Here is a 10509-nt window from a genome sequence, read left to right as displayed (position 1 = left end):
GCCGAGCTCCGATCGTCGACCTCCATGCCTACCCCGAACCACACCGCCGTTTTCGCAGACGCCTACTACTTCCAACACTGGCCACGGCGACTTTGGATGTGCCCACGACGCCGCGCCATCTTCCTCAGCCTCGCAGGCCCCGAACGCCGCCGCAGACCGCCCGCGACGCCAACCAGGAGCTGGTGCTGAACCTCACCACCGGACACCTACCTCCTTGCCGTCGTACTCTGCCGGCTGCGCCACCCGGACTAGGACCACTCGCCGACACGAAGAAAGCGCGGCGGGGCAACTGAACTGGTGCTGGCCTGGCCATCGACGTCAGCCGCCACCTCATCAGCATGTCCAACAACACCATCATGCGCATGGTGGCCAGCGCGCTGCCGGGCCACATGACGGAGGCGGCCAGGGACTGCGCCAAGCACGTCGCCGAGCTCGTGGGGGCCTTCAACGTCGAGGACTATGTGGGGCTCTGCCGGGGATGGGACCTGCAGGGGCTCACGCGGAGGACGCGCGTGGTGCGGGACAAGTTCGACGCGCTGCTGGAGATCATGATCACGGGCAAGGAGGAGAACCGGAGACGGCAGCATGGGCTGGGGCAGACCACCACCACCACCGATAACAGCAGCAAGGACCTGCTGGACATCCTCATGGACGCGGCGGAGGACGTGAACGCCGAGGTGAAGCTGACCAGGGAGAACATCAAGGCGTTCGTGCTGGACATCTTCACGGCCGGCTCCGACACCACGACGACCAGTGTGGAGTGGGCGCTGGCGCTGGCGCTCAACCACCCGGACTGCATGGAGAAGATGTGGTGCGGGAAGGGGTTTTCTACAAATGTGTTTTGAATTTAAGGTTAAATAAATAGGTATGGACTGCACTGAACCATTTTAAAAGTTTATGGACCCAAAAAGGCACTTTGAAAGTTGATGGACCCAACTGAAACTTGCTCACAAATTAATAGATCTCTGATGCATTGAACTTTTTTTTTTTGGCCGGGTCACACACCTCGCACCCGCATCAGGTTCTAACACCTCTCTCATGAATTCCCCAGTGCATGCCATTTGACATGTCCCAAAAAATCCACATAATCATGTCACTGCCACACTAGCACCTCTCTCACTTCCAAAAACCATGTCATCTGTTGCAGAACGAAGGGTTGGAGATCGCAGAAATCGCCTGACCGAAAGACTAGAGCTGGACAGAAGGGAGCCACAGCCAATGATTTTAATAAATAGTCTATTGAATTCGATGGATGAACAAAGAACAATCTACAGCTTGTTCTGCCAAAAATGGTCCCTTCAGTTCCCCGGCAGCAAGAGCAACCATGGGAGCGGGAGCTACAGCCACTGATATGCTGCTTCAATTTGGTGACCGGAGCTAGAATCACACACGCGCGATTTAATTGGATTGGAGGATCGGATTATTGTACACATGACGAAATCATCAAAAGAATGCCTCCCAAATCAGGTTGCTGCACATACCATACCATCTCCCCTTTTGGATCTAGCTGCAGAGAGGGCAGGGCATGAGTCCGTTCTCGTTGCACGCGGAGCACGGCACGCGGCTGGCGGCCGCGACGGCGGTGGCACTGCCGGCGTCATGGAGCCAATGACTGCCGCTGCACCCGACGCACACCACGAACCACGCGCCGCCGCAGACCGCGCACGGGCCTTCCCCCGAGCCGAGGCGCGGCGCGCGGCGGAGCACGGGCCGGAGCTGGGACCGCTCGTGCAGCGCCACGACCTCCTCGGCGCCGCCGAGGTACCGGCCGTCCACGAAGAGCCGCGGCGGCAGGGGGAACGCGCCGCCGCCGCCCTCCTCCTGCCTCTGCCCGCAGCACATCAGCGCCCGGAGCTCCTCCCTGTAGGGAGCGTGCATGGAGACGTCGCGCTCCAGGAACGCGACGCGGAGGCCCTCCAGCAGGCGGCGCACGCGGGCGCAGTCCTCGAACGTCTTGCGCACGCCGCGGATCGACGTGGTGTAGAGCACCACAGCGCGCTCGCCGCCCGGAGGGCACCGCAGCTCGAACGCCTCCAGGGGATCCGCGACGCCCGGTCGTCCTTCGCCGCTGCCGTTGCCGGCTCCGTCCTCGCCATCGTCGATGTCGACGTCGTCGCGGCGTTTGGCCGCCTCGAGCGCCTGCGCGTAGGCGTCGATGGCGCGGCGGAAGGCGGCGAGGAGGTCCGGGTCGAAGAGCGTCGCCGAGGCGAGGTCCGGCCGGCGGTAGCATGTGGCACCATCAGCGGGCTCCTCCCCGAGGCCCGAGCTTTTGTCATGGTGGTCCGAGCTGAGCTTCAACTTCTTGGCCTTGCGCGGGGTGACACCCGGCGAGACGTTCTCCTTGTCGTCGCCGTCGTCGTCATCGCCTCCACCGCCGGGCACCTCGGGCGCAGCCCCCGCTTCATCGACCAGCGGCGGCTCCTGCGGCGCCGGTTTTTGGAGGTGGCCGCACGGCGTCGCGGGCGGCTGAGGCGAGGGCCCGGCACCGGGAGGCAGCGCGAGGAGGAGGTTGGAGGACGACTGCGCGGCGGCGTTGGGGAAGGACTGCAGGGTCCTGAGGATCCTCGATCTGAGCCCTCCCATTTCTCCTCGCCTCCGTCCACTCTCACTCACTCACTCACTCACTCTCGCCCTGAGGTGTGATCGCCACTCGCAAGTCGCAGTTGCCGGCCGTTGCTAGATTCTGGGAAGTGGAATTGGGGAGAGCGAAGGGGAAGCAGGGGACGGCCAGTTTCTCTGCGCGTTTTTTTGTCTGTTATAATTTTATTTGGGATGGGCGGGCGCAGTGCCTTGCAACGGCTAGAAATGGGGAAATTCTTCGTGTGCCATTAAAAAAAGATAGTAATTCGTGTGTTTCTAAAAAAGTTTAGCAGTTTTCGGCGTCATTGTTTTAACTTTTTTTTTTTTTGTCCTTCATGCCACTACCGTCAGTTTGGACTCTAACGTCGACAAACTGCAGTTGTGAAAAGTAAAAAATACCTTTAAATCTAAATATGTCATTATTTTTTTTAGCATCTTAACGACTTCAAATGGAAAAACTCAAAACTAGAAAGTCGTAGATCTCGTCGAGATTTATAATTTTTTTTATATAAAAATTATCTTCATTTAATTCTGCAAAAAAATATGATTTGATATGACTAATATATCTTAAAAAATTATATTTTTTTGCGGAATTAAATAAAGATAATTTTTATATGAAAATTATAGATCTCGACGAGATCTACAACTTTCTAGTTTTGAGTTTTTTTATTTGAAGTTGTTAAGATGCTAAAAAAAAATTAATGACATATTTAGACTTAAGGGTATTTTCGACTTTTCACACCTGCAGTTTGACGGCGTTAGAGGCCAAACTGACGGCAGTGACATGGAGGGCATAAAAAAAATTGAAGCAATGACGTTGAAGACCGCTAAACTTTTTCAGAAACACACGAAGCATTGTGATCTTTTTTTAACGGCACACAGAAAAAATTCCCCCCTAAAAAGGAGGGTGAAATGCCAGCCACCTTGCCGTTTTCAAAGCAGGCTAGCAACGGCTAACTAAGGTCTACAGCCATCACAGAACATCTAGCACCAAACAAACTGTCAAGAAAACCTTAACGACTTGTGGAAACAAAAATGTATATATCAGTCATGGTAAATATTTTTCTCTCACAACAAATCAGCCAACGGTATTTTTCAGTCAGGCTTTTCAGCAAAACGAACACGGCCTAGTCTGATCATGAGTCAGCTGATGCAGCACACTTCAGTAGCAAGTACCATACCCAGCTTGCTCGGTGGTACTACTGTTGCAGCAGCCAGCTCTCTTGACAAATTTATGGTACCGAGCAAGCTGCCAAGCTCAGCAGCCAGCTCTCGTCCTTGTCAAATTTTTAGGAGAAAATTCGCTCATTGTCATCCAAATCTATACTGCTTACCTCGTTGTCATAAAAAATAATAGCTTTCCTTATCTGCCATCAATTTATGTTTTTTTCCTCAGCTGCCATTATCCTAAGGAAGAGCCCAATTCCGTTAGCAATCTGTTAGACCGGACGGGGAACACAGTTTTACCCCTAAAAAAATCTGCCCAAGAATTCCTTGCATGCTATTGATGTCCAGAATAGTACTCAATCAACTGCTTAGCCTACGGATTATAGAGATCAAAGGGTTTGGAAGCAAAGAAAAATAGAAAATAAAAAGAACTTAAAATAGCAAAGCAAAGGCAAAGCAAAAGAACTGAGGCCTCGTTTTAGTTCCAAAAAGTTTACTTAAAAAGTGCTACAGTATCCATCACATCGAATCTTGCGATATATGCATGGAGCATTAAATATAGACGAAAAAAAACTAATTGCATAGTTTGGTTGAAATCGCGAGACGAACATTTTGAGTCTAATTAGTCCATAATTAAATACTAATTACCACATAAAAACGAAAGTACTACGGTAGCCAAATTCCCAAATTTAGCCCAACTAAACAAGGGCTGAGCAGTAGGAGCACGCGGCCTGACCCTGCTGGATGCTGGCAGAGTGGCAGTGGCCGCCTGACCAGAGGCTGCTGTCCTTGCCAAGTGTGGAGTCAGCGACTCTCAGTAGCAGTCGCAAACATGGAGTCGTGGAGGGCAGGGACGTAGCGAGATTGAGAGCGCGCGCCCGATGGCCGGCGTGAGGCCCGCTGGTGGCGGCGGCGGCGCGTCTCCCGCGTCGCGGCGGTGGAACCCGGCCCCGCGGGTGGCGGCGGCGCCGACGCCGGCGACCGGCCGCGCGGATGCACGGGCTTGGGCGCGGGGCGCTGGCTCGCGGAGATCGCCGGATGCGCCCGGATCCTGGGTCGGGATGACTCAGATTCAGTAACTTTACTCAAAGTCACAACGTAACTTTCGCTCAATCTCCAGCGTTGAATCTCGATCCAAGGGTTCACACGGGTTTAAAGCAAAACTTCCCAGGATTTTCTTCTCTTGTTCTGGTCGTTGGCAAGGCAGGTGAGGAGCGGCTTGGCTGTGGGCTTGGCAGGGCTGCCGCCGTTGTGGGTCTCGGCGGAGGGCCACTGGCCGCGCGAGCGTGTCGCCATGGGCCGCTCAAGTCGCCCTCACCTCAGCTAGGAGCTCTGGATGGCGTCGTCCAGCGGCTCCCTAGAGCCGCGGTGTGCAAGACTGCAAGTGTCCACGGGGACGATCGAGGAGGCGGGCTTCAAGGCAGTCAGCGCGGCGAGCGCCTGGCACACTGGCACACGCGCATGGCGGAGACGCACAGGAGCGAGTGCGGGGCCCCTTCCGGATTTGCCGCAGCGGCGGCCGGTGCTGCATTCCAGAGATGTCGAGGAAATTGCAAGTGCATTTCACCTGCTGATGAATCCCATCCCATGGTCCAATACTTCGCTATGTGCTAGTCCTTCGAAGATGCTGAGAAATTGTTTCTCTGCGGCAAAGTTGAAAGAGGTTCGCGTGACAGGCGCTCGCTGCACTGAGTGCCATCATCCCGACGACGCTTGCAAATCGCGGCCACGCAAGAGGACTGCAGAGCTGCTGAACAAGGCCCTCCAAGCTCCAGATCCTAGCAACGCAAAAGCACGAGCGGCCCGCCGCTACAAGCTGCTGCTCATGTGGCACTCCACCGAGCCCCGCGACGGTGGCAGCCCTGCCAGGCGCCGGCGCTGCTCCTCCGCCTGCTTGCTTGCCACCGGAACAAGAGATAAATATCCAACTTTGGTAGTTTTGCTTTAAACCAGTGTGAACCCTTGGATCCAGATTGTACGCTGGAGATGGAGCGAAAGTTACGTCGTGACTTTGCGGAGCAAAGTTACTGAAGCTGGAGATGGTTCGTCGGTTTTTTTTTTTCCCTGTGTTGAATCCGATGGCCGCCGATGGCTGCTTCTCTTCATCTGGGCAGGGGCAAAATCGGACACTACTTCGAGGTGAACAGGCACACACACGCCACGCCGTCTGCTCAATGGCAATTAAGGAAACCAACTTTGTAATCAGATGGCAGTTAAGGAAAGAAAACACATCTATGTAATGGTGGTGACAGTCAAGGAATGAAATATAATAATTTAATGGCAGTTAAGGAAAAAGGTGATTTTTTATGGCAACGAAGGAAGTGGTATAATTTTTGGACTATTGCGTTCTTGCTCCTATTCTGACGTCTAATTGTGATTTTACCCATGTTTCTGTCATCGTTGTGATTTTACATCTGTTTTTTTTAAACGAAGCTTAAGTTTACCCCTACTCCGGGAATAGTAGGTAACGGTGTCAAATGAGCTCAGTAAGGATAAGTTTGCACATGCGAAATTACCCCTACTTATTTGAATACATTGTGATTTTACTCCTGTTTTTTTTTTAAATTAGCAGCATCATTGCACAACTTGTTACATATGATTTCACACGGCATGCAAATATAGATAGATAATATCACATCAAATGAAAGTATAGCAAAAGTATCCATATAGTACAAAGCCTCATCCAACATACAAGTTCAACAAAAGTGGTAGCTAATAGTGAGATATTACATGTTCAATGTCATGCATCACATTCATGCATCTATTCCTAACAATGCACCCAATCTCCCTCCTCTTCCTCTTCCTCTTCCTCTTCCTTCTGTTCCAGCCCCTTCTGCTCCTTCTGTTCTAGGTCCTACACTTGCACTTCCTCTTCCTCTTCCCCTTGCACTTGCACTTGTAGTTGCACTTGCACTTGCACTTGCACTTCACATGGAGAAAAATGGTTCAGTAAACAAGTTGACTAAATAAGCATGAGTAAAGAAGAAAAAAATACAAATGAGCATAACTCACATTTCTTGTGAAGATGATTCATTTTGAGAAAATGAGCGATTCCTCTTTTGACAAGCCGTTGGATCTCCTTGGCAATGCTTCGCTACATGGCCTAGTTTATTACATTTAGAACATGGTCTCCTTTCTTACCGGTGGTGGCCTCATCATAGGACTTGATCCTAGAATTTTTTGGTCTTCCTTGTTTTCTTCTCAGTTTAGGCTTCTTGATTTTATAGTCCAAATCAACATGTGACCAATTATCCTTGGATGTCATTGGATTGAAAGAACGTGCATGTGCCTTTTTTAACCGATGCTGAATGTTACAAAAAATTTGAAATGACCTTGCAACCAATGTACTTTTTACTTGTAGATGCAAAAAAACTTCCACTTGCAACCCTGATTTGCTCTCTTGCATATGGCTCTAAATCTGCTCTTGTCCTTTTTCACAATCTCAAAAGCATGATCATTCAAGATGGCATGATATGTAACTACAGACTTGCACTGATCCACGTCTAGGAACACCACATTTACATCAATACATGGATTATCAACATCATATGAGAAGGGTGGAGGGTCATATTCATCATCATCAACAACAACTTCACCATAGGGATTAAACTCAGGGTTAGAGCAATCATCACAAGAATCAGAGAATGCAGCCAAGTCACTATCATAGCTACTATCACTTGCTGCCACAAGTGAATCAGTGTCAGAATATATGCCCTCCTCATCAACTCCTACACCCTCATCATGATGTACGCCTTTTGCTTTGGATTTGGTGGCTCTCTCTTTTTTATTTGTGGATGTAGCTCTCTTAGCCGTGCTTGTCTTATTGGTGGACACTCTATTCCTTACAGAAGAGTGGCACCTACGCTTTATTGGTGAATATCGCAATGGACCCTCAAAATCATTAATTTGGGCATTAATGTACACCTTTCCCTTATCCTTATTGAGTTCAAACCACTCAAGAAACTGCTCATCAGTTTTAATCTCAATAGAAGGTCCTCTAGAAATTTTATCCAATGCACGCCACAAACTTATGTACTGTTTTGAACCCCACATGTAGTGCTCAGCTATGAAATTAACTAGTTGTAGCTACAGTAGGTCAAAGCTATGCATGTCAACAACTTAAGTAGGCAAGGTTCTACCCTGTCGCCATGATTTTGGTCTCTGAAAGCATCTAGGCCCCTAGTTGGGTTTCGGTGATTAATGACAATACAAGATTACTATAACTAACGTGTGTTTTACAGAGACAAGTAAGTTAGGTCATGGTAATGGAGATCAATTGGGCAATCGAGGTCGTCATGCCCCTACGATGGAAATCATTTCGGTTTTCAAAGGATGGACGACAAGGTTAATGATGACTAGTTCTAAGTGTCGATTGGAGTTGGAGTGACACTTAGAGTAGTTTAGGACTTTGTTTTTCCTTTGGCCGTACTATTAAGGGGGGTATGGATGGGTAGCTTGACCTAGGTGAGTCTAGTGAGTTAGGTGTGGTGTACACTTGTTAAAACTAGCTCTAGGTAGCTCCTATGAATGCCTAAGATCCTTTGGAGCAAACTTCATTCACATATGATTGAGAGTTGGAAGTAAATGGAGGGTCAAATGCTGACCAAACGCTGGCCCCGGTGCGATCGGACGCTGGCCGTAGGGTCTGATCAGTTCATTTGATCAACAGACTGCGTTCGGTGCGACCGGACGCTGGAGAGGTCAAGTGACCGGACGCTGAAAGGCAGCGACCGGTCGACTCTAGTAAGGTTCCAGAGAAGGGAATCTGCGGCCGGACGCGTCCGGTCAGTACTGACCGGACCCTGAGGGTTCAGCGTCCGGTCGAGTCCAGTAAGGTTCCAGTAAGGGTTTAATGCGACCGGACGCGTTCGGTCAGTGGTGACCGGACCCTGCCAGCATCCGGTCAACACATTTTCACTGGTTCGCGGGTTGAACTGACCGGAGCATCCGGTCAATACGACCAGAGCGTCCAATCACCCCGCAGAAGCTCATAACAGTTCGTTTTTCAGGCTGCCTTATAAATAGAAGCTCCACTCGTGTGTGGAGTCACTTTTTTGCTCATTCCAACAGCTAAGAAACACGTTTGTGAGTGCCAAGAAGAGCAAGGTCCTAGTGAGATGATTGAGATTTGAGAATCCAAGAGAGTAGCCTCATTAGTGAATCAAGAGTAGCCAAGTGTGCATCCATCTTCTCATTAGGCTTCGCGTGGTCAAGTGAGAGTTTGTGCTTGTTACTCTTGGTGATCGCCATCACCTAGACAGCTTGGTGGTGATTGGGAGCTTAGTGATCACCCGGCGGAGCTTGTGGGTGACCCAACTCAAGTTGTGAGTGGCTTTGGGTGATTTGCCGTGACGGAGTGTCGAAGAATCAACCCGTAGAGAGTACTTGATCCTTACGTGGATCAAGGGGGAGCTACACCCTTGCACGGGTGCTCCAACGAGGACTAGTGGGGAGTGGCGACTCTCTGATACCTTGGCAAAACATCGCCGCGTTCCTCTCTCTCCATTTACTTTGAGCATTTACTTTGAGCATTTACTTTGAGCATTTACTTTGAGCAATTCAATACTTGTTCTTACATTCATAGAATTGTCATGCTAGAGTAAGTTTGGAACATAGGTTGCAAGTCCTTTGTGCGTTAGAGTAATAGAAACATTTTTCTAGGCACAAGGGGTTAATTGGGCTAACCGTAGAATTTGATTATTGAAAGAAAATTTAGAATTAGCCCAATTCACCCCTCCCTCTTGGGCATCTTGATCCTTTCAATTGGTATCAAAGCCTTGTGCTCACGTTTTTAAGCTTAACCGCTTAGAGCAAGATGTCTCACGGGGATGGACCTCCTCCTATCTTTGAGGGAGATGACTTTCCATATTAGAAAATTCGCATGGAGGCATACTTAGAAGCTCTAGACGTTGGTATTCTTAGAGCCGCCTCACAAGGCTTCCCAAAACCTCGAGATGCTACTAACCTATAAGGCGATGAGGTTAATTATGAAAAATGGAATGCAAAGGCTCGCAACACCATCTTAAGTGGCCTTTGCAAAGATGTGTTCAACCACGTAAGGAACCACAAAGACGCCCATGCACTATGGTCGGATGTTTGTGCGCTCCATGAGGGAACCAAGAGTGAGCATGAGGAACGCTATCATCTTGTAATTAAAAAGCTAAATTCATTTGAGATGCTTCCCAAAGAAAGTGCTAACGAGATGTATTCTCGTTTAAATGTTCTTGTAGAGGAAGTCAATGGGCTTGGACTTACTCAAATGTCACCATCCGATGTTGTGAGAAAGATCTTGAGTGTCCTCCCTATTGACAAATATGGGCACATTATGACCGTGCTACATCAAGGTGATCTTTCCACCACTACACCAACACAAATCTTAGGAAAGATCAATGCTCATAAGATGTATATGCACATCACGCCACAAGATGGCTCATCCTCTATAAAGAAGAAAGAGAAGGACTTAGCATTCAAAGCTAGCCAAGATAAGGGCAAAGCAAGACTTGAGTATGAGAGCTCAAGTGATGAAGATGATGAAGAAAGTCTTGCTCTCATGGTGAAGAAGACCGCCAAGATGCTAAAGAAGCTAAACAAGAGTGGCATTAAGTTTGACGGCAAGAAGAAGAAGTTCTTCACTAGCTCAAGAAGAAAGCCAATCTCCGAGATGGATTGCTACAATTGTGGCGAACTTGGCCATCTAACTCATCAATGCACAAAGCCCAAGAAAGACAAGTTTAAGAATAAGAACAATGGCAAGAAAGATGA

General features: G+C 49.4%; 2 protein-coding genes across 2 annotated transcripts; one reads left to right on the top strand and one right to left on the bottom strand.

Moving 5' to 3' along the window:
* The first annotated feature begins 313 nt into the window (after positions 1-313).
* LOC136536391 (cytochrome P450 93G2-like) lies at positions 314-845 on the top strand. Its single transcript, XM_066528701.1, has one exon. It carries the CDS (start codon positions 339-341, stop codon positions 843-845), a length of 507 nt encoding a protein of 168 aa, XP_066384798.1. The 5' UTR covers positions 314-338.
* Positions 846-1206: 361 nt separating this feature from the next.
* On the bottom strand, positions 1207-2663 carry LOC136538558 (uncharacterized protein At3g28850-like). The gene has a single exon (XM_066530510.1). It carries the CDS (start codon positions 2581-2583, stop codon positions 1504-1506), a length of 1080 nt encoding a protein of 359 aa, XP_066386607.1. The 5' UTR covers positions 2584-2663; the 3' UTR covers positions 1207-1503.
* Positions 2664-10509: the final 7846 nt, after the last annotated feature.

This window comes from Miscanthus floridulus, chromosome 2 (assembly GCF_019320115.1).
Source record: "Miscanthus floridulus cultivar M001 chromosome 2, ASM1932011v1, whole genome shotgun sequence".
Classification (NCBI taxonomy): Eukaryota; Viridiplantae; Streptophyta; class Magnoliopsida; order Poales; family Poaceae; genus Miscanthus; species Miscanthus floridulus.
This window is presented reverse-complemented; position numbering and strand designations above follow the sequence as displayed.